The 24,308-nt window shown below is 40.0% G+C and overlaps 2 protein-coding genes across 2 annotated transcripts; one reads left to right on the top strand and one right to left on the bottom strand.

Moving 5' to 3' along the window:
- Window positions 1-7,926: 7,926 nt before the first annotated feature.
- LOC122653262 lies at window positions 7,927-11,370 on the top strand. The gene is made up of 4 exons (XM_043847236.1): window positions 7,927-9,884; window positions 10,484-10,688; window positions 10,807-11,006; window positions 11,086-11,370. Exons 1-4 carry the CDS (start codon window positions 8,087-8,089, stop codon window positions 11,190-11,192), a joined length of 2,310 nt encoding a protein of 769 aa, XP_043703171.1. The 5' UTR covers window positions 7,927-8,086; the 3' UTR covers window positions 11,193-11,370.
- A 10,467-nt stretch (window positions 11,371-21,837) lies between these two features.
- LOC122653160 (L-type lectin-domain containing receptor kinase S.4) lies at window positions 21,838-24,305 on the bottom strand. Its single transcript, XM_043847103.1, has 2 exons — window positions 24,280-24,305; window positions 21,838-23,998 (listed from the first exon to the last, which is right to left on the bottom strand). Exons 1-2 carry the CDS (start codon window positions 24,303-24,305, stop codon window positions 21,838-21,840), a joined length of 2,187 nt encoding a protein of 728 aa, XP_043703038.1.
- Between the last annotated feature and the right edge of the window lie 3 nt (window positions 24,306-24,308).

Raw genomic sequence — 24,308 nt, 5'->3', positions numbered from 1 at the left:
GGCATGCATGTTCCTAAAAATTTTTGGTTTGATGTCCTTTTTGCTGCTTCTTTTCTCATTAACCGCATGCCTACAAAACTCCTTGGTTCCAAATCTCCTTTAGAAACCTTGACTCCTTAGGTTTCTGTTTTCTCTCTTCCTCTCAAGGTCTTTGGGTATGTTTGTTATGTTCATGTTAACAAATCCTCTCAGACTAACTTGACCCAAAAGCTCTAAAATGCCTCTTTCTTAGGTATTACTCTACTACCAAAGGCTACAAATGCTAACATCCTTTCTCCCGCTGGCATATCCTCTCCAAAGATATCACTTTCCTTAAATCTGTACCCTTTTTTGCTCCTCATCAGCATCCTCTTTAGGGGGAGAATAGTGGGAGTGAAAAGCCTGCTGATGACATTCCCTTTCTCTCTCCTCTACCCATTTCTCCCTTTATGCTTGACATTGGAAACCACAAAGAAGTAGATATGGTTAATATTGGTAATCGTTCAAGTGTTGGTTTGGGTAATGAGAAGGAGCTAGTTGTGTAGAAGAGAAAGGAAAAAAAAAAAAAAAAACCTACCAAGAGTCCACTTTGGATCCACATCCTGAGATACATCGTCCTCAGTCAGGTGACATCCCTTCTCTTCCTTCTGATCCAGACCTTCCTATTCCTATTAAAGAGGGAAAGAGAGTTTGCACTAATCACATAGCCCAGTTTGTTTCCTATGATGCTCTCTCCTACAGGTTGCTTTTATTATTGTCCTATTTTCTATTTCCATTCCCAAGAATGTCACTAAGGCTATGTCGGACCCAGAGTGGAAGCAAGCAATGTCTGAGGAAATGATGGCTCTTGAGAAGAATAGTACTTGGAAACTGGTAAATCTTCGCAAGGGAAGAGTTCCAGTTGGATGCAGGTGGGTCTACACAATCAAGTATCGGTCACATGGGGCAGTTGAGAGGCACACAGCAAGGTTGGTGGCCAAAGGGTAAAGTCAAGTGAACGGAATTGACTATCGGGAGACATTTGATCCAATGGCAAAGCACAATTCTATAAGGGTTCTCTTATCATTGGCGGCTAATAGAGATTGGCCATTATATCAGTTAGATGTGAAGAACGCCTTCCTCCATGGTGACTTGGAAGAGGAAGTGTACATGCAAACTCCACCTAGCTTCAAGCTTCCTTCAGCTGAAGGGAAAGAGTGTCCTCTCAACAAGGCACTACATGGTCTCAAATAGTCCCCAAAGGCATGGTTTGAGCGGTTCAAGTACGCTATTCTGAAGAATGGGTATTCCCATAGTCAAGCTGAACACACCTTATTTACTAGCCGAGGTAATGGCACCATTACAGCCCTAATTGTCTATGTTGATGACATTGTAGTGACTGGAGATGACAGAGCTGAGATAGCTAGGTTGAAGACCTATCTGGCCCAACAGTTTGAAATCAAAGATCTGGGACCCTTGAAGTATTTCTTGGGAATTGAAGTATCAAGGTCCAAGAAGGGAATCAACATATGTCAAAGGAAATTTGTTCTCTATTTGTTGAAAGAGACAGAGATATTGGGCTGCAAACTAGCAAGTTCTCCTATTGAGCAGAACCACAAGCTAGGAGAAGACTGTAGACCCTCTCTTGTTGATGCAGGGAAGTACTAGAGGCTAATTCGTCTATTTGTCTATAACTCACCCAAAAATTCTTATGCAATGGGAGTGGTGAATCAGTTTATGCATGCTCCCAAGAGGGGGTACTTGGATGTTGTATACCGCATTCTCAGATACTTGAAGTCTTCTCTAGGGAAAGGACTATTGTATGCCAAGCACAACTACTTGAGGATAAAAGGTTTCACGGATGGTGATTGGGATGGATCCATCTCAGATAGACAGTCTACATTTGGCTATTACAGATTTGTAGGTAGCAATTTGGTCACATGGAGAAGCAAAAAACAGCATGTTGTAGTTAGATCCAGTGCAAAGGCAGAATTTAGGGCAATGGCTCATGAAGTTTGTGAACTCATATTGTTGAGACAATTGGTCCAATTGGGGTTTGATATTGAAGGACTTATGCGGCTCTGCTGTGATAACAAAGCAACTATAAGCATTGCTCACAATCTGGTGCAACATGACAAAAAAAACACATTAAAGTGGACCGACACTTCATCAAGGAGAAGATAGACTCTGGCTGCATTTTCACTCGTTTCATGAAGATAGGTGATCAATTGGCAGACATCTTCACAAAAGGACTCACCTCTCACCAGTTCGGTACCCTATTATGCAAACTGGGAATGCATGACATTTATTCTCCAACTTGAGGGGGAGTGTTAGAGTTCATGTAATAAGGGTACTTTAGGAACTAGTTTGTTGTCTAGTTGTCTTATATTATATTTTCTCTTTTTTACCTTTGTACCTCCCTAGAGTGGTGTATGTAATTCCTTACACCTTATTAGTGAAGAAATATAGGTATGGTAAAGATAATTTCTCTAACACATTACATTCCACCATCTTCTCTCTTCTTCTCTCCAACTTTCTACTTTCATCTTTCTCCTTATTCTTTTACATTCTTTAACTTCCAACTAATGAGGTGGTAAAAATTGATGAAAGGGATATTTCGTAAAGTGATTAATTTAGGTATCGGCCATATAAATAAAGAAGGTGATATAGAGGATGAAATTTCACAAAGAATTAAAATAGGATGGATGAAGTAGAGAGGTGCATCCAAAGTGTCATGCGATCAACGTATTCCTTTAAAACTTAAAGGAAATTTTTATAAGACAGTCATACGACCAGCTATGATGTATGGTGCGGAATGTTCGGCAGTTATGAAGCATCATATAGATAAACTAAGTGCAACGGAGATGAGGATGTTGAGATGGATGAGTGGCAAAACTATGAAGGATAAAGTAAGGAATGATCATATTAGAGCTGGTTTGGGAGTAGCTCCGATACATGATAAGCTAAGAGAAAGTCGCTTGAGGTGGCATGGCCATGTTCAACAAAGGCTTTTGGATGCTCCAGTACGGAAGAGTGATTTGATTCAGATTGAAGGAAATAAAAGAGCCAGGGGCAGACCTAAAATGACGTTATGAGAAGTGGTGAGGAAAGACATGCTTAGCTTAGCCCTTGTATCAAGTATGACCTTGAATAGAGCTGATTAGAGGGCAAGGATCAAGGTAGCCAACCCCATTTAGTGGGACAAGGCTGAGTTTATTGTTGTTGTTGTAGAGATGAGGGACCCACATATTTAATGAGAGAGGAGCTGTGACAAGGAAGTACACACTGACAGCCTGTACTTCTGATGCAGGACATTTGGGGGCTGCTCCTACTAGCCCTAGCCCAGGCCCAATTAGATACTCCAAGGGATACCATCTCAGGCTAGCCCAAGCCCTACCAGCCCTGCATTTAGTTTTTATTTCAGTTATTGCAGTGTAGTTAGTTTTACTTCAGTTTATTTTACAAGAGCAGTTTCTTCATGCATGTATTTCAGTTTTCATTTTTAGTGGTAGTGTGGTGGGCAGTTATAAGCACCCCACAGCAAGTATGTAGACATTTCTTTTCTTTAAAAGGTCTACTGCAGCCTCTTTGAGGGAAGACGAATGATAGAATAGAGGGAAAAAAAAGGGGGGGATTCTGAATCTTCTTTTTCTCCCCCTTCTTCTATTGGGTTTCTCTATCTTTAATTCTTTTCCTTCTTTAAATCCCAAATTCTGCTATTGCATCTCTTGTCTTTGTTCTTCTCCCTGTTCTTGTAATCCTCCCCCATTTTGGGGCTGCTCCTACTACCCCTAGCCTAGGCCGAATTAGATACTCCAAGGGATACCATCTCAGGACCAAGCCCAAGCCCTACCAGTCCTGTATTTAGTTTATTTATGTTTTATCTTTTATTTTTAGAGTTATTTGGCAGTTATTGCTGTAGAAGTAGTTGTTAGGGAATTATTTTCTTCATTTTTTTTTTTGATTGAGTTTTTAAAAGACTGTATTTTGAGAAGGAATGATGAATAGACTTGAATGAAGGAAGAATGAATTGAGTTTGTGGCTGTGTGCGTGTGCACTCTTCTCTTCCCCCCCCCCCCCTCTTCTTCCTCTCACGGTTTCTTCTCTTTCCCCCCTGCAATTCTGATTTCTTTCTGGATTCTCTTTTCTGCTTTCCGGTACCCCATTATCTGGTATCAGAGCCCAAACCTGGGTGAATCTCTCTCTCTCTCTCTCTCTTTCTCTCTCTCTCTCTCTCTCTCTCTCTCTCTCTCTCTCTCTCTCTCTCTCTCTCTCTCTCTCGGATTCTTCACCCTTTCAGTCTCTCTTCCCCTCTTATCTTTCTTCTCCTATCTAAGTTCTCTTATCTTGTTCTCTTCCCTGTTCTGGAAACCCCAAGCCAGAACTCCAAAATACTCATATACAACTATCTTATCCTCTTTACCATAACATCCATTGAACCCCTTTAATTACACGATTGCAACAACCAATCGTTCCATATTATTCCATCTTATTCCAAGTTGGAATGACTAACAAAACCGGAAATGCTGCAACAGTAATGGTGTATGACTTTGACATTCCACTCAACAATATTGAGAGGACCTGTTGTTTCAAGACTTCATCTCCTCTTCTCATGAATTACCGGAGCTTTTGAAAGGCATGGATGTGCATCACATGGACTGGTTTCCTGGGTTTATCCAAACTCAAGGTCGAATGTTTTTAAAGCAAGGTAGAGTTGATGCAGGACATTTTGAGGCTGCTCCTACTAGCCCTAGCCCAGGTCCAATTAGATACTCTAAGGGATACCATCTCAGGCCCAAGCCCAAGCCCAAGCCCTACCAGCTCTATATTTAGAGTTATTTAGCAGTTATAGCTGTAGAAGTAGTTATTAGGGGGCAGTTATTGCTGTAGAAGTAGTTGTTAGGGAGTTATTTTCTTCAGTTTTTTTTAATTGAGTTTTTAAAAGACTGTATTTTGAGAAGGAATGATGAACAGAATTGAATGAAGAATGAATTGAGTTTGTGGCACTGTGCGTGTGCATTCTTCTCCCGCCCCCCCCCCCCCTCTTCTTCTTCTTCTCACGGTTTCTTCTCTTTCCCTCCCCCTGCAATTCTGATTTCTTTCTGGATTCTCTTTTCTCCTTTCCGGTCCCCCATTAACTTCCTCTTCCCTAGAAAAAAATAACCCCTTTCTCTTGACAACAACTAGACTGAATAAAATTGATCAGTTAAAACATCTACAAATATTTTCCTCAAATCATATATTGTGACTAGCATTTGCTACTGCAGAATAAATCAATTTAAAAATGAGATAACATGCTCGATAAGGCAAAAGTTCGAGTATGATAAGTGTTTCTTTGTAGGAACAACCCACAAATCCGATCAATTACATAAAAGGGCGTTTAGGAAATGGAATAAAGATGGACCAAGCTATTGTTGAATGTAAGCAAAATGAACATGACTAGGGCTTAACAACTGATTTAAAACATTTCAGAATTCCATAGAAGTTACTATTTTGGGTAAGTACTTTACATTTTCCCAAAATATTTACTTTAAATATATAACTATAAGTATAAATATATATATATATATGCATAAATAGATCAGAAATGTCATCTATAATCTCTATGATTTATCGGACTGCTTGACTATAAGCATCCTTTAATCGGTGATGCATAACATGAGGCAACTGCAATGAGCATCACCATTTCAATCTATATAGTAAAAGAAGACTAGTTTGTTAGCTAAATAAATTCATTTTATGACCATTAAAAGACAACTTATGCCGTTCCTTCCAAACTAAGGAAATTGTTGATTACTATCCAAAAAAACAAAAAGTAACAAATGGAGTATTCTCATGTGAAGATAGGATCACAGACCAAGTGATATTTGGCCAGCCCACAGGAATCTCCAGATGATGAGCTTGAAGGCTTCATAACTTTATAGATAAGAAATTCAATCATAATGTATTCTCTCAAGCTCAGTCAAAAGAATTTATGATGAACTAAACACAATTTTAGTAAACTCGAGAATGACAGCATTTAAATAACAGGATTTACAATATCATGGATAAAGAGGAGAACCTACAATTAGTACTCAGTACAGATTCCAATAGATTGATATGAGCCAATTTGTTATGTCTTGCACATACAAAAAAGGCATACCCAATGCACGAGGCTCCCGCCACTGCGGAGTCTGGGGAGGGTCATAGTGTACGCAGCCTTACTCCTGCTTTGCGGAGAGGCTGTTTCCAGAGACTCGAACCCGTGACCACTTGGTCACAATGGAGCAACCTTACTGTTAGAAAAATATGGTCAAGAATGACTAGTAGATTGAGGTAGGGGATGCCAAACCAATGAAGAATTACCTATATTATTCAATGATTTAGAGCCATGGTGTAACAGGGAATGTCAGGTCTTCTGTAGATAGTTCCCTCTCAGGACCAATATGGTTTTTTTATTTTTTTCCTCCCAACTATGGGTGTTCAGAAAAACAGTGTTATAAAGTATAAACTCAATTACTCGAACACTTTTATAAGATGCAATTTCATATTGAGGAGTGGAATCATTTGGGATCTCCAAGAGTCCTACAATTTGTTATTTCTTGGGATGATAAGTTCATGCCACCCTCCCTCAAAGAAGTAATGGTCGGTATCGGTTATTAATCTATGGCAGTATATAATCAACCCACATGATGAAACTTGATTTTCATTGCCATTGTCATTGTTGTCATCATAATCAGAGGCGCATCCTAGTTGGTGTTGTATGTATGACTGGACCATAAAGTTTAGACTCCTTTCCCCAATTCCTCAGACAGAAAAATCAAATCTTGCAACAGGTGCTACCTGTGATCATCCACCCTACCCATCAGGTGCTATGTTTGAGCTATGGTTGCAATAATGCGACCGTGGGCTTAAAAAGTTCCCCCCCCCCCCCCCCTCCTCCTTGAGTATAGGAGTAACTGAAAAGACAAACCAACCGATTAAATGAAACAAATTTCAACAGAAATTTCAGAATAAATGTTTCGCCATACAAGCAAAATCCAATATTTACGAGCCAATTCTAAACACCATAAAACTTTATTCTAACCCTGAAACTCTCGGAGAATCCGTTTAATAATAATTCACTACGTTCTCTGATTAACCAAAAATATCTAAAAAAATCTTTAATTTCATAAGTTCCAGAGCCGATCCCAAGCGTAGGAGTAAATAGAGGAAAACAGATCGAAATTCGAGACAACCATCGATGGATCATCCTCAAAACAAAGCAGAATAAATCGGAATTTCAACGCTACCTGAAACTAGCAAAGGCAGAGAGCTCTCCATCCAGCAGAATCACAGACACTTCGCAGTTCGATCTTAACGATCAACGAAGCAAAACCAAAAGAAAGGAAAACACGCTGCGGCTCTTTCTTCTGCCTTCTCCCAGAGAAAATGAAAAAAATGGAAAGAGGAAGAATCAGAGCTCTAAAATGCTTGTAGAGATCACAGGTTCACCCGAGAAACGCCATTCTCCGGCCGGTCTAACCGGCGTCAAAACCATCTCCGTTCTGTCACGGGCTCACGGCCACCGTATGTCCGATTCTTCCCCCAACGGAACTGGTCCAACCTGGCGTTTGACTGCGTAGGAACCGGCTCATCCGGTAAAAACCGATCTGGTCGGGGGGAGAAAAGTGATTTGCAGACCCAGCTTCCCACAGAACTAACCGGTTCATCCGGTTAAGTCTCCCTTCTCCCTCGACTGTTTATATAGAATGAACCCGGCTCTCTGTGTCTCTATTTGCCTCTCGAGAGAGAAAAAATAAGAGAGGCCTCCCTCCCTCCCTCCTTCCCTCCCTGCCTCCTTCTCTATATCTTTCTCTCTGTTCATCGGAGGATTGCCCAATGCTCAGGAACTTATAAGAGACTTCAGAATCACAAGCTACAAGTAAGTACTGTAGCTCCTGCTCCTGCTCTTTCTTTCTTCTCTCTGTTTTTGGTGGTGGGATTATGAATGAATATTGTGCACAATGCATGGAATGTTGCCTTTACATTTACTATTTAAAGGGTATTTGTTGATTAGTCTATTTGTCTTTCTTTTGAAGAGTGAAGTATTTGTTCTTGCAACATCTGCTACTGAAGGGTGTCAAAGTCACTTGTTTTTGAGTTAGTCATGGAACCTGAATTGGAACCCATGCCTATTGGGTCTCAGAAACGTGACCTGGCTTGGAAGCACTGTCAGATGTTCAAGATTGATAATCGGGTTAGGCTTAAATGTATCTATTGTTGTAAAATGTTTTCTGGTGGGGGAATCCATAGAATTAAAGAACACTTAGCTGGCCAGAAAGGAAATGGAGCTACTTGTCCTAGAGTTCATCCAGATGTTCGGCATATCATGAGGCAAAGCTTAGATGGGTCAGTAGTGAGAATGAAGAAGAAACAAAAGATGACAGAAGAAACTGCTCATCTGCTCCTGCCTCCTAATGAGGCAGAAACATATAACCCTCAGTGTGAAACAATTAATGGACTCCAATTGCTTGCAGCTCCCAATCCAGTTGAATCGAATTTGGTCTTGTCAATGAAGCAAGAGGAAGGAACGACTGATGATAGTTCAGAGAGATGGAAAAGAGGGGCAGTGGGTGATCCTTCTTCGGCTCCTTTGGGTGAAACCAATCCAATTAGCAGAGACCTCACCTTGCGTTTAACTAGGGGAAAGGATCAAGTTCATATGGCAATAGGTCGGTTTCTATATGATGCTGGGGTTCCTCTAGATGCAGTAAACTCTGTCTATTTTCAACCAATGATCGACGCCATTGCATTGGAAGGACCGGGGCTCAAACCACCATCATATCATGACCTTCGGGGTTGTATTTTGAAGAATTCAGTTGAAGAAGTGAAGAACATTGTAGATCAATACCAGGGAACATGGGGAAGGACTGGATGCTCTGTCCTTGCTGACGAATGGACAGCAGAAGGGGATAAAATGTTGATCAACTTCCTGGTTTATTGTCCTGAAGGAACAATGTTTCTTAAATCAGTTGATGCGTCAGAAATAATTAGGTCACCAGTTGCTCTTTATGAACTGCTTAAAGAAGTGGTGGAGGATGTTGGAGTCCAACATGTATTGCAGGTGATTACTGACAGTGGGGAACACTATATTGAAGCTGGGAAAAGGTTAACAGAAACCTTCCCTACTATATATTGGACCCCGTGTTCAGCTCGTTGCATAGATCTGATGCTCAAGGATTTTAGAAATTTTGATTGGATAAATGCAACACTTGAGCAAGCCAAATCAGTCACGAGGTTTGTTTATAATCACGTTGAGGTATTAAATATGATGCAAAGGTATACACATGGGAAAGATTTAATACAACCAGCAATCACCCGCTCTGCGACAAACTTTACAATTTTGCAGTGCATGGTTAGCCTAAAAAATAGTTTGCAGGCAATGGTTACTTCGCAGGAGTGGATGGATAGCTCATATTCGAAAAACCCAGATGGACTTGAATTGATTGATATAATTTATAGTCAGGCTTTTTGGTCTTCATGTGTCACTATCATCCATTTGATAGATCCCCTATTACGAGTTTTGAGAATTGTTGGAAGTGAGAAGAGGCCAGCAATGGGGTACATTTATGAGGCAATGTACCGAGCCAAAGAAGCAATAAAAAAGGAACTGGTTGAGAGGAAGGATTATCTGGCATACTGGAATGTTATTGATTATAGGTGGAACAGGCAACTTCATCGTCCTCTTCATGCAGCAGGTTTCTATCTAAATCCCAGGTGTTTTTATAGTTTTGAAGGAGATGTACCAAATGAGATCATGTCAGGGATGTTGGATTGTATTGAGAGATTAGTTCCTGATACAAAGATCCAAGATAAAATAACCAAAGAGTTGAGCTCGTACAAGAATGCTGTTGGGGATTTAGGGCGGAAGATGGCAATTAGAGCTAGACACACTATGCTTCCTGGTAATAGTCTTTTCTTTAGATTTAATTTGTTTTTGTAAGTTTTTATTCTGTTTTTAATGTTTCAGCTTCTCTTTTGTATTTAGTCTTACTTTATAATTGACTTAGATTTATGAGAACAATAGTGTGACAGCAGATGAGTGTGTAACAGTCTTTCTTTACCCTTGTATTCTTTTAAGCATGAGGGAGGGGATTATATTTTTTTTCAGTCTCACCGAAGGGGAATTATCTTGTTCAGTCAACTTTTATATGATATGAAACCATTCATTGCATTATTCCTAATGTTTAAATTATGGTTAACCTGGTTTAAAAAGAAAATGCAAGGAGATGGTTACAATCTTGTGGTATTGGTTGACAACAACCTTGCAGACTGTGATATGTATGACACAGAGAGGACAGACTATACTTGTCTTCCCAATGTTTAAATTATGGTTAACCTGATTTAAAAAGAAAAAGCAAGGAGATGGTTACAATCATGTGGTATTGATTGACAACAACTTTGCGGACTGTGATATGTATGACAGAGAGGACAGACTATACCTGTCTTCACAACATATTTGTTATGTGTATAATTGACGCTTTCAAAATCTTAACATTTGTAGTTGATTGGTGGTCTACTTATGGAGGAGGTTGCCCAAATTTGGCACGCTTGGCCATCCGTATTCTCAGTCAAACTTGCAGTGCAAATGGTTTCAAGCAAAATCAGATTCCTTTCAAGCAATTCCACCACCAGAGGAGAAACCACATTGAGCATCAAAGGCTACGTGACCTCATATTTGCTCAATCCAACTTGCGATTGCGGCTACGGTATGTAAAAACTACTGGACATTGCAGCTGTTTTACTATAGCATTTTTTGTCATATTTATGTGACCATTAAAGAGTTGGGAAAAAAAAGCCAATGTTGTGTGTTATGACTCTTCACAGACTACATAGGAAGAATAAGGAACTAGATGCTCTGGATCCTATCTCCTTTGACAACATCGATACTGTTGAGGACTGGGTAACGGAAAAAGAATATCCCTCCACAGAATATGGAGGTTCAGATTGGAGGACACTTGTCCAGCCTGCAGATAATACTATGTTGCCTTTGTCTACAAATGATGAGAATGAAGGCTTGGTTGCAGGTAATGTCTATTTCTTCTTGGTTTAGGAAATGTACTAAAGAAGTTCACACTCAGTTAACTTATCTTGGACAATGAACAGGATTTGAAGATGATGAGATTCACAATGGTGTCAAAGTTGAGGATGAGAATGACACTGAAAACCAGTTGGAAGATGATGGTGATGGGGACCTGGGACACCAAACGTGACTGTCATTAATGGGTATTTCTTGACTTCGTTATTGTAAGGTATCAATAGAGGTGTAGTTTAGGAGGTGAAAGAATAAATGTAAATTATCAGTCTATGATTGGGGGTTATGATTGAAATTCTTAAAATGTTCATAACCATCTTGAATTGTCAATGTTAATTATCCTGTTTATTAATTTAGTGAAGTGGTAGGTCCTTTTAACTTCTTTTCTCTTTCATCAGCACCTGAGCATGCTGTTCTTAGAAACTTGAGCACCAGGAAGGTGAAAGCATGTTTGAATAGGTGGCAATTAAAAGGATACTTGAAACCATATACAAAGTTTTGTGCATTGCCGAGGAGAGATTTGTTTCTCTAGTAGGCATATATACCTTCTAGTTGCTCCAGCTCCAGCTCCTTAATAGGGTATGGTGGTTGATGATTACAGAACTTAGGGCCTTGCAATTTGGAAGAAAAAAAAAAGTAATCTTTTTTATGAAAACTTAGAAAAACATTATATGTAATGCAGAACTCAACCATGAAGGCTTGGACATTGTGCTTGTTAGGGTTGGACAGCAATTCAGATTGCTTGATACATGACCAACTGGTAATTAACAGTCTTACAGAGATCTACAGATGATGAAGTCATGGTTGTGGCAACAAATTGGTTACTTGTTTTGGAGATTAGATTCTAAAAGCTGATATTTATTCTAGAGGAGGGATCTTTTTGTCAAATTCTGGCTTGGAGGAAGGAAAACTCAAAATTAAGAATCCCATTGCTCCATTTATGGCTTTTAGATAAACTTGTTTCTGGTACTGATTCTAGCCATGGAACTTTTGATTACGGAGGAGTATCGGTTAATCTAGAATCAGGTAGCCCAATGCTGCTAATTTTTTGTTTCAAAGAAAAAGAAAAATTTGAGAGCTTGAGTTGTACAAGAGGGAAAACTTTGCAGTCTTTTATAGATGATAATAGTGTAGAAAAATATTAAGCTTTCTACAATAGATGATGATGATGGAGCATTATCGATATTCATTGAAGAACTTGCTCTGTGAAGAATTCTGAAATTCATTGACCTCTGCAATTATTAGTTTTGTTTCCTGTTTCTTCTCTCTGCTCATGAGACAATCTAAACTAACAAAATTGCAGAGAGTAGAAGTAACACTTCAGGGTCAATCTACCTACTGAGTAAGAGGGTTGGTAGATCATCCAATCACTAAACCTGTGTACAGAGAAGAAGAAACCGGCCAGCCATGGCGGCCACTGTCACTTCAAATTGATACAATTCAGAAGTACTAAGACGATAGCTATGGGAATTGGAAGTTAGATGCAGTTGTCGAAGTCAATGATCAATCAATCAATCAATCAAGTGGCCACCAAAGTCATTGAGTGTGAGGCATCTTGTGTTCTAGCATTTGTATCAACTAAGGGCGAGTCTGGCGAATCTGAGGTTGAAATAGGTGGCTTTCAGTTGAGTCCAATAGTTGGAATTGATTAAAGAAGTTTTATTAACAGATGAACAAAGATCCAAAAGAGAGATCAACAGTCCAAGGAGATGGAGTTTGACTCACAATCAAGGTTTGCACAATCGGAATTGAATCGGTTGAATTGTACAATTTCAATTCAGATTGGAATGGGTTCGGACTGGTCACTATTCCCTCCATTCGAATCGGTCTCTCCATACAGTTTTTCTAGAGATTCTACCATTTCTGGCCAATTCCAGCAGCTTTTCTGGCTGATTCTAATCGACTGTGATCTGATATTTTGATCCAAACTGAATCGAAATCGACTGACCCGATTCAGAGGCTGAATCTGGCCTTTAAACCCTGCTCAAAGTGAAGGACTGGCATTTAAGCCTGGTTGAAATTCTTTTCTTTTAATGTTTCTTTATTTTTGGGAAAATATCATCCCCCTCCACTTTAAGTTTGCCTAATATCAATCCAGTACCTAAGTTTTGAAAAATATCTACCCCTCCCCTACTTTATAAAGATTCTATCAACCGTATCCTAACCTTTTATTAAGGGATGATCTGGCATATACAAAATTTATAAAACCACATAATACCCTTAATGTTATATTATTCCAATTTTGCCCTCTTCAACCTCAACACTTCGGTCTTCTCTGAAAAGATCCCTCCATTGTAAACCAGAGCCTTCAGGTGTTCATGATGATGTCGTTTATTTGCAGAGATTTCATTGGACCTACCAGAAGTGATGAAGTCGAGCGAGACGACGGGAAAGTAGCAGTGCTCCAGTGACAAATCTGAGAAGACTCGTTGGTTGAAAACGGAGGGATTTTGTGGGGGGAGGGGGGGAGAAGAACATAGAGAAGGGGTTTTCTATTTTTGGTTCTGTACTCTCTCTCGCCCTCTCTGCTCTTCTTCTTCTCACTCTTTTTTGTTTTTCTGGTTTTGGCAGAACCAAGAAGTATTGGATTGGGGTTTTTGGAAAAGGAAGACAGTGGGGTTGGTTCTGGGAAAAAATGAGAAGAAGGGGTGGTTCGATTAGTTTGCATAAGGGTTTCAACTTTTTTTTTTCGCTGCTATATAGTGAGATAGAAGGGAAAGGGAAGGTGGGTTTGGGGTTTCAGTGGGGTCGAAGGAGAGGGATGGGAGATGGAGAGTGACGCATTGGCATCTTCTTCTAATCTTCTAATTATCCTGGGTATTTCTCTGCTTTCAAATTATACTCAAAACTTTGCTCTGCAACTCCTTTCTGTTCTTGACAAGAACTATTTCCAAGAGCAAGTTTGAACCAACCATTGGATCTGTACAAAAGAAGCTACATATCAAGGGAAGTCAATCTATGAGAGTCATTCACGACCACAATTATTTCTATTTTGGAAAGAGCACCCTCCACATCTACAATGCCTCTACCTATCTGAAAATAGAAAGAGTCATTCACGACCACAAACACTGCAAGTTTGAGGAAAAAACCCAGTTCAAAAATCTTCATGAAACACCTAGACTATATATTACTTCACACGGATGCATTTAGGAATTTGCTACCCAATGAGATTCTAAGAAAGAGGGAAGGAAGGAAGTCAGAAAACGAACTTAGAACCAGAAACCAGAGAAGCTCGCTAATATGAAAAAAAAAATTTTGAAAAAATGAAAATTCAAGAAAAAGGATTTTGTTATCCAGCGGTGGATGTGAGGTCCAGTGGTAGGATGCATGACCCACGTAATCCATTCTTCCAAATAGCCCCTAAGCAATTCCAAAAGTCCAAATTGGATGATGGAACTGCCGGAAACAGGGGAACTGATTCAAAATTGCATTCCTAAGCTTCGTTGAAGGGGTTTTAAATTTCTGAACTTTGTGTCAACCCATCAGAAAGAAGAAATTAAGTTTGGTGATTTGGTGGAAAAAAGAGCCACGCATTGGGGATTTTTTGAAGCAGAACGAATACGAATGGATTAAGAGATTCAGATTCAGTTAGGAAAACCTAGTTTATAGTTAAAAAAACATTGTAGGTTAGGGGTTTGAATTCGATTAAGAGCGATACCATCTCAAGGGTACATGCAGTGGGAAAGCTTGCACGCTCGATGAATTCATACACTCAAGGTTCTAGTTTTGGGGTTGAAGAAGAAGAACACAGGGTTTTTTGGGAAGAAGCCGCAAAAGGAGTTTTGGGGTTGAGGGTAAATTGGAATAAAATAACATTAAGGGTACTATGGGGTTTAAGAATAAGAAGAAGAAGAATGAAGAAGGGGTGGGTCCCACTCCAGAAACCTTTTTTAACTCCAATTAAAGGGTAATATCGTCTTTTAAACTCTTATTTTAACCCCGTCAATCACTTAGGGTACGGTTGATATAATCTTTATAAAGTAGGGGAGGGGTAGATATTTTTCAAAACTTAGGTACTGGATTGATATTAGGCAAACTTATAGGGGAGGGGGATGATATTTTCCCTTTATTTTTTGCATGAAAAGTTTTGAAATTCATTGTATACCCATATGGTATCAGTGTAATAACTCAATACCTCAAAAGTCAGAAAGGGTTTGATCTATGAGGTTTAAGATTGATTCAAATTCTTTCACTGCAAGGGCTAAAAAAAGGGAAAGGGGGGGGGGGGGGGGGGGGTCCTTATCATTGCAGTTTTAAAAATTAGGATCTGATCGGGTGAGTCAGCTGATTTAAATCAAATTTGGCCAAGCCCGATCCTGATTCCGGTCGCTTTGAACCAGTTGTGTGATAAATGATTTCTAGGATTTAGGTTGAGTTCGATCTGACTCAAATTGAAATTGGCAGGAGCTGATCCCATTGCCGATTTTGCCTTTTAAAATCCAGTAAGGTGGGTGACTTTCACAATAAGGGATTACCATCAAAAGCGTTTGAAATTCTTTACATTTTTAGGAGAAGTGTTTTTTGTGGGGGGACGTAGCCTCTACATGCATGGAGGCCAATATGAATGCGTACAAAAGCATTAGGCGGGCAATCATTTCTGCCTTTCAGGGGGTTTCACTCCCTCTATGTATGGGCATGGGTAAAACACTCCCCCAGAGAAAACATTTCTTCTTTTTATAAGTACAATATGGGAAAAAGTTATCTGAGCCATCAAGAGTGGGTATGTTAGCCCCGGCACCCTCTCTCCTCCTCACATAAAATGACCCTTGTGCCTCCCCCACATGTGCAAAACTGTTCTATCACATTTCATTGGTGTGTTTTCCTATGCCTTGTGGACGAAGAACCCTTTCCCTTATTATTATTATTATTAGTAGTAGTAGTGCCGCTTTCATTTGTTGGAATCTCTAACTAGCAAGGAATGAGTTAGTTTTTGGTGGAACAATCGGGTCGCCCTTACAAGTGATTCAAAAAGCGGAGAAAGGCCTCAGGGAATTTTCTGATGCAAATGTGAAGCCATCCTCCACACATCAGCCTCAGATCCAGCTCTCCCTGACTGGTCAGCAGTATGTTGAGGGGAACCAACCATGGTCCCCTTACCCCCCCCCCCCTCAGCAGTGGTTTAAGCTAAACTCATATGTGTCTCTTGTGGAAGGGAAAGGAGGTGTGGGTTTTGTAATTCGGGATTCAAGAGCTCTCCCTATTGCAGTAGTGTCTGGGCCTGTGCTTTTCTCCTTTGTCAGTCAAGGAGAGGCTTTAGCAATTCGAGCAGGCATGCTTCAAGCAATTGAGGATGGATTCGGTCATCTGATGGTGGAATCTGACAATATGGACATGATTTCTTTCATCTCTCATCATCGGAACCTGGATCAGTTTTCCTTAACATCAATTGTGGATGATATCAAATATCTTGCCTCTTTCTTCCTCTCTTGTTCCTTTCATCACATTCTCAGGGAGATCAACAGCGTGACTGACTCCCTAGCTAGGAGGACAGTGTCCTTATCGTGCAGAACACCATGGCCCATTTCCATTCCATGGCTATCTGATAGTTATATTTCGAATGCCATGTGCTGGTCACGATTCAATTGCAATGAATAGTTTTCTTTCTACCAAAAAAAAAGAATAATAATAGTAGTAGTCGAAAGGGGCTTTTGATATTCATTGTAGTCCTAGCATGTAAGAGTGTGATGTTCATGGGTATATTTGAAACCAAACAGTTCAAAAACTTAGGTGGATAATGACAAAATCGTGTGTTGTTAATGAGTATAATTGAAAACCAAACAATTCAAAAACTTATGGATAATGACAAAGTTGTGCCATACTTTAAATAACAAACAATCATTTATCAGTAACTTCTAGAAAGATGACCTTCAAATTAGACTTCTGTTCCACTTTAAAAAACTGCAACATCTCCATAATAAATGGAACGTAAAAGTTATAAAATTCATTACATTGTCTCAAGTCATGAGAGTTTAAAAAAGTAAGGAAAAACAAAATCCCACGACTTTATTATGTAAATTTCTATGCTTAAGCTTTCACATCCCACATGTGAACCCCACACTTTCTCTCCTCATTTAATGTCCTTATTAGATAATTCCATTACCCACCCTCTTATTGGTGGAAAACTACATTCATAGCAATCACTTTCCCTTAAATTAAACGAATTAATAAATATTTTATTGTTTTCTTCCTTAGTACACATGAATTCTGAGTTATAAGTTTCATGAAACCATGGAATGGAAGCGGGTAAAATAGTTCCATACGTCAAGAATCGAGCCCTCCTTACAAAGGAGTCAGTCACGGTGTTTTTCTCCCTTAAAATGAAAACAAAAATACATGATTTCAAACTAGATATCAAATGAACGGTACGGCCATATCCGTTGGGGCATTACATGCGGAGAGTCCTTGTAATGTTGTAGCATTTGACATACCATTAGCCAGTTGTGCTATTACGGTTAGTAGTGCTTGATTGTTGAGAAATTGAAAGCTACTATGATTCATAACCAATTGAAGAAGCTCATTGTCACTATGAAACTGTTTGCCACTTGTAATGAAAGTGTAACCACTCCTTCGTTATAAGGATTGATGAACCCTATAATGATATTTAAGTGCATGAAACAGATGAAATCATGGTAACTTATACCCGCTAGGAGATGCTGAAACTGATGAAATTGAAGACATGTAACCATTGGTCAACTATGGAGTTTGATAAGTATTAACCATTGTAGCAGAGAATGTGGTATAACCATTGGTTGCATGTTGAGCATTTAAATGTGTAACTATTTGAATAGAGTTACGATCATTCAATGCAAAGGCTGATTTAAGGGAACAAACATGAGGAAATACTGTAACAGAACCGATGGTTGAGTCACCCTATTGGTAACCAATATTAACGACATCAACGACTGAGGTCGATGGTGGAGTTGCAGCGACATTGGAGGCCCAAACTCGCAAGTTCTCATACCATAGTGTAGCAGCACTCTCTAACTTGAGAAACAGTAATTCAGGAGGAACACCATTAAATTGTATGCATTATATCAATGTATTGGAACCCAAACTCTATCATCACCCACATTCATCTTAGAAACCACTATAGCATTAATCCAAACTATTACATCGTTGTCCCCAAATTTGTCTCCTATCACGAACTCGTTTTCGCCTTTGCCTGGACGACGTCTAATGATCATGATGATTCACTCACAAGGATGAGCAAAACAAACACTCATGAGGAGAAGAGAAACACTCACATTCCAAGTCATTACAATACATAATTTGAGAGTGACTTACTATTATATCATTGTCTCGTTTCTTCAATACACATGTGAAAATGAGAAGATTTTAACTTTCGCTGAAAGAAGATGTGTGTTATGCTAAAATACTAAAAAAAATAAGATTAAATTTTACAATTCCTTTTCACCAACTTTAGTTACAACAAGATTTACCTATTAATGTATAAAACGATTAATGGACACTGAATCATTATAACCTCAGAATTTACTAATGAATTCAACACCGTTAGTTTGACCATATTACAACTATTACAATAATTGATATTCTCTCTATTTTGTTAATGCATCTTGACCATTCAAAGATGAAGTGCTAATGTTAAAGAAAATGTTTCTCTGACTTGACCTTCTTTATCCCTGATGATTCACTTTGATATTTGTTTATTACAGATCAATTTCAATACTTTTTCGTCCTTATATAAGAATGTTAGCAACTTAAAATGATGATCAAGAAAAGAAAAGAACATATTCCAAAAATCGGAACAAAATCTATTATTAAGATTTCAGATTAATCTGAGATTTTGATTACGATTAGATGATGATATGAATAACATGTACACTAAGTTTGGATCATAACAAAATTTTCATGTGACATTTATTCATTGCATGATAGAGGATATCCTAGTTTAACGCATGATAAAATCCCACTTCCAAATGTTATTATGAGTATGCAAAGGATTTTTTCCCTTCATGATTCATCATTTTAAATTGTGTGGATTTTTCCCCTTTATCGTCCCCAGTACTAACTTCTTAAAATTAAAGGTAAAAAAGGATTTTCAAAATAATTTGAAAATGATGGTAAGTCTCACACGTTTTTCAATCACACATGTGAAATGATCAGATTTTTATCTTATTGAAAAAAAAAAAAAAAATTTGCATTGTATTAAGAGAAGAAAAAAGTAAGATTATAAAGTATTTGATGAGTGCCTCTCGTGGTGGAGCTTTTGTCCCACATCGGGTGGGTGGGGTGTGTGTGTTTGTGTTTATTTGCACTCCATGGCTTGAAAGGTTGGTTAATCCTTTTGAGCTGATGTATGCGCTTGACCAAATAAAATATGGCGTGCTCTCGTGGTGGGGCTTTAGTCCCACATCAGGTGTGTGGGGTGATTGTGTTTGTGTTTATTTGCACTCCATAGCTTGAAAGGTTGGTTAACCTTTTTGAATTGACTTGTGCTCTTGACAAAAAAAAATTTTATTTGACGTGAGTGTCTAATGACACTTCTACGAACCAGGATCCTCTGCAGTACCGGCGGGGAGATAGTGCACATCCGACGGCACAGCAAAGGCCAGGTGGCACACATTATGTCATTATTATTGTTTTTTTTTTTTATACATTATTATGACATTATCAAAAGGTATCAATATACATATTTTTCAAGTATACATGTGAAATAATAATATTTTTTTCTTAAAAATATTATTTATTATAATAAAATATCAAAAAAGCTCGTACATGGCCCCCGCGCCACGCACAAACCAGGAATTTTTGAGTCCTAGTGAGCCTCAGGCAGGTGGCCCCAAATAATTATGCAACAACAAAGGATTGATCACAAGACCTCATTTCCTCGTTTCTTGAGGCGGAGTCTCCCGTCCCCTCCAAGCCAGCTGGGCTAACCCTTTGAGGTTGGTGGGGGTGTTATTATTATAAACAAATCCTTATACTTTACCAGACTAAAGCCAGTTGTTATCCATAAAAAAATACTTGAAAGTAAAAGTTGCTGCAGCCAGTGATTTAGGTGGAACTTCTCCCAACTGAAATCTAAGGCAGTGATGGACAGATGGTAGGTCCGTTGCGTCCCCCATTTATCAATTTTTGGAGCACACGGAAAAAAAATTAAATACACGAATGCATGGGAAGAGATAGATCAGATTGATTCACTGTAATTAAATAAAGAAAATAAAGAGATCGAGATCAACACACTACTTTTTATATTGGTCCGATTAGAAGGGGAGATGAGTTTCGGATCGGGCTCCTCTATACTGCACTGGTGCAATGCACATCTTGTGATGCGGCACCACAGCTTGTCACATATACGAGCTCTCCTTTGGATGGACTACATCGAGTTGAAAACCCGAATTTCAAAATCCAAAAATCTTCCTGTGCATTGCATATGCCCCACACTCAGTTTTTCCTGTTCGATATAGGCCATCCAAAGAAGAGCTCATCCACATAATGAGATTTGGTGCCGCACCAGAAAATATGGGGTGCGCCTAGCCCAACTCGGTAAATTTCTTTTTATTTTTTGGTAGAAAACTCGGTGAATTTCAATTGTATCAATTTGAATCCGAGAGCACCTACTGACCTACATCATTAATGAAAAGAGAAACTTGAGGGGTGTAGTAAATTGTGCATGTGTTTTTTTCCCCTTAAATAAAAGCTTTTGTGTCAGCCAAAATTTACCACCCCTACTCAATCCATTTCTGGAAGCCCGTGGTAAACATGGATTTAGTTTAGGGTTGCCAAATATCGATTTCGATACTGATATTGATAGTCCGATTCAAGATCAAAACACATTATTTTTATTAAAAAAAAATTCATATCTGATCCATGGATCGGTCAGGGTCAATATTGATCTGATATTGATTTGGATCGATCAAAATCTACCTGTATAGATAAAAAATGACAAAAAATCGGATAAATTGATACCTGTATCGACCAATATTATCAAAAAATAAAAATAGATTGAAAAAATCAAGATCAATACCGATTCAATCCAAGCGAATCAACCGATCTTAAGATTACGAACCATTTTAAAATCATAATGACGTATACCAATTGTTCCTACCCCAAGATTCAGGCTATCAACCGAGCTGACCGATTTAAAGAACGATCCATTAATACCGAGTAGGTCCAAGCAATTTTGACCGATCTGATCCAAGATTGCGAACCATGATCCGATCCCTATAGACAGATCCATATGTGAGATATCGATATCAGTTTGGCAGATGCCGATACGAACTCGTGACAATAACTCACCTCGAAGTTGCTCACCAACTGCTCCAGCTCACTGCTTGTGGCAGACACGATCCGGACTCGACATTTATGCCGATCCAGTGAGGTGCAGAGGAATCTCCATTAAAAAAACCACCAAAAAGATGCAGACAAATGTGAATAAGGTAATGGGATTTCATTCTAGCATTATTTGGATTTAGATGTCCCTGGATTACAAGGTTATAAACATGGTAGCGAAAATACCCGATACCATTCGGGTCTGGATCGATTGTATCAAGTTTTATCAAAATTTTTTTTTTTTGGTGAAAAAAATCCAATTTTTTATCGAGAGGTACTACCATTATAATTGGCCGGAATTAGCCAAGACGGGCCAAAGTTACATGAAACCTAAAAATGCGTCAAGTCAAAACTTGATTTTTCAACTATAGTACAAAACTCGCTTAGAAGAAATCATATTTCAATTTTTTATTTTTTTTTTTAATTTTTGGGTAAACTATCATATTTCAATGTACAACAGCAAGATACAATAATTAATTAAACAAGGACAATAGGGGTAAAAAAAAAAACTGAGCTGCCGTGTCAGTGAGTCACCGTTTCTCAGCCATAGAATCAACCTGGGTCATTGGGCCATCATGGGTCTGGGTCATCGATAGTTCTCCGACTTCTCCATACGCCGCCGGCGTAAACAAGTAAGAACTCACCTTTTCAAAAGATGAAGAAGGGTAAGAATGTAAGAAATCGTCGAAACCAATCTCCTCCCTCTTCTCCGGGCCTTCGTATTCCCCCGGCGCCCTCAAGATTTCCGGTACCCTTGCCTCCCATTGCAAGTAACTCAACACCTGCCTCATGCTAGGACGCGCCGTGGGTGTACAGTTGGAACACATGAGCCCCAGCTTCAACACCAACACCGCCTCAATCTCGTCGTAGTCTCCCTTAAGCTTTGGGTCTACCACCTCCAGTATACACCCTTCTCTCCACCTATCCCACACCCAATCAACCAGTATCAGCTCCTCCGGCAACGCCTTGGCCTCAATGGGTCTCCGGCCACACACCACCTCCAGCAGCACCGCCCCGAAGGCGAACACGTCGGAGCTCGTCGTCGCCTTCCCCGTTCTCGTCAGCTCCGGTGCTAGATACCCTAGAGTCCCTACCACTCGGGTTGTGCTCGGGTTCGATCCGTGCTCGTACAATCGAGCGAGACCGAAATCGCCAAGTCGGCCGTTCATTTCTCCGTCCAATAACACGTTACTGGCCTTGACATCCCTGTGTATCACCACCTGTTCCCATTCCTCGTGCAGGTATAACAAACCAGAAGCTACGCCTTTGATGATCTTGAACCTCTGTTCCCAGCTCAGCGTCGATTTCGGCTGGTCGAAGAGGTATTTGTCCAAGCTTCCGTTGGGCATGTAGTCGTATACCAGGAGAAGATCGCCTCGCCTGCGACACCATCCCTGTAACTGAACCAGATTCCTATGACGCAATCGACCCATGCTTGAGATCTCAGACGCGAATTCCCGAAGACCCTGCTTCGATTCGTGTGAAATTCGCTTAACCGCGACTAGGGTTTTCGATTTGGGGAGTGTTCCTCTGTACACGCGACCGAATCCACCAAACCCTAGTAATTCCTTTTCTTTAAATCCTCTGGTTGCAATCTTGAGTTCTTGGTAAGAGAACCGATTCGGGCCAACATGGAGCTCCCATTCCTCGATTACATCGGTGTACCTGATTTTCCAGATGAGGTAAATAGAAACGCAGATCGCGCCAATCATGAGTACAGCTGCTCCTACAGAGACACCGATTGTTAGGGCTGTGTGTTTCTTCTTGGGTCCGGGGAGTGATGGGAGAGAAGAAATGTCCAGGTTTTGAGCCGCTCCGTTCATCTTGAAGCTCCATCCAAATAAGTAATGGGAGCTCGCGAGCAGACCCGTCGAGGAAGAGAAGCCCACATACATGGAGGTATCGAGGTTTGGAGAGAGATCTATGGAGAAAGAGATGAGCGGTCGGCTGGGTTTTGAAGAAGTGGGGGAAATAGTTACGTTGAGAAGACGACTTACAGAATCATAATCAACCCAGGCCACAATCATGTTGCCACTCTTGAGATTAAGGCTCTGGTTTGTGGAATCTTTGTCGCTAAAATAGGTGGCGTTAGCAGAGGAGTTGGAGGTGAGGCTGTTGATGTCGATCCCAACATGGTTATCGTTGATGTCTTCGAACTCGAAGTCTTGAACCGTGTCGAATTCGACGGCGAAGAGATGGTTGGTGACGTTACCCATGTCGCTGGCATTGAGAAGGCCGAGATACTGACTGGGGAGCGCCCCTGGGAGGTCTTTGGTGGTAGAGATGGTGAAAGCGAGGCCATGGCCACCGAGCTTGGGGTATTCAGGAACGATGGCGAAGGCAAAAGAGGAAGAGAAGGAGAAAGCTGTTCCGTCGGTGGAGTTCTTGAACTGGAGGGCAGAAGGGTAGAAAGCATGACCAATCAAACGAGTGATGTCGTTGGTCAATCGAAGAACCCCGTTCCGCTCGATCTCAGCAACTCCATTCAAGCTAAGGTTACCACGGAAACCACTATAGATGAAGTTATCGAATTGGGAAAGAACTGGGTTGCAGAGTGTAACAAAAACCCAGAAGAAGAATGCAAGAGTTTTCGCCATTAGATAATGGATAGATACAGGATTATGGATCTGGATCAGGACTTTTAGTAAGAGAAGCAGCACTTTGGAAGAATCTTCATTTCCAAGAAGAGTACTGAGAAACAAAAAAGGTAACAGAGTGGAGAAGGCGTGAAGGCGTGAAGGAGTGAAGGCGACAAGAGGAAGTAGAACCTATACCTCTCATGGGGCGGTGGACCGTATAGTTTACTAATGGAGGAATTAAATTCACATGCACTTTGTGTCTGGTTCTGGCCTTTAACACGATTTTCTTAGTTTTTGTTCTTGAGGAATTGGATTTTTAAGTACAGTAAGGGCGAGGCCAGGGGGGACCCATATAAAAGATCAAAAAGAGAATTGAAAGTTGAGGAAACTCACCAATCGCTGCTTCGCTGGGTCGCCATCGC

Source organism: Telopea speciosissima, chromosome 2 (assembly GCF_018873765.1).
Source record: "Telopea speciosissima isolate NSW1024214 ecotype Mountain lineage chromosome 2, Tspe_v1, whole genome shotgun sequence".
Taxonomy (NCBI): domain Eukaryota; kingdom Viridiplantae; phylum Streptophyta; class Magnoliopsida; order Proteales; family Proteaceae; genus Telopea; species Telopea speciosissima.
Note: the sequence above shows the minus strand (reverse complement) of the source record. Positions and strands in the feature narration are given on the sequence as shown.

Bases quoted from the DNA above. Each gene is read 5' to 3' on its own strand.
- LOC122653262 (XM_043847236.1), top strand. From the start codon at position 8,087: ATGGAACCTGAATTGGAACCCATGCCTATTGGGTCTCAGAAACGTGAC. The intron at 10,689-10,806 runs GTATGTAAAAAC...GACTCTTCACAG, and splicing joins AACTTGCGATTGCGGCTACG to ACTACATAGGAAGAATAAGG. The intron at 11,007-11,085 runs GTAATGTCTATT...GACAATGAACAG, and splicing joins GAATGAAGGCTTGGTTGCAG to GATTTGAAGATGATGAGATT.
- LOC122653160 (XM_043847103.1), bottom strand. From the start codon at position 24,305: ATGGCGACCCAGCGAAGCAGCGATTG. The intron at 23,999-24,279 runs GTGAGTTTCCTC...TTTGTTTCTCAG, and splicing joins ACCCAGCGAAGCAGCGATTG to TACTCTTCTTGGAAATGAAG.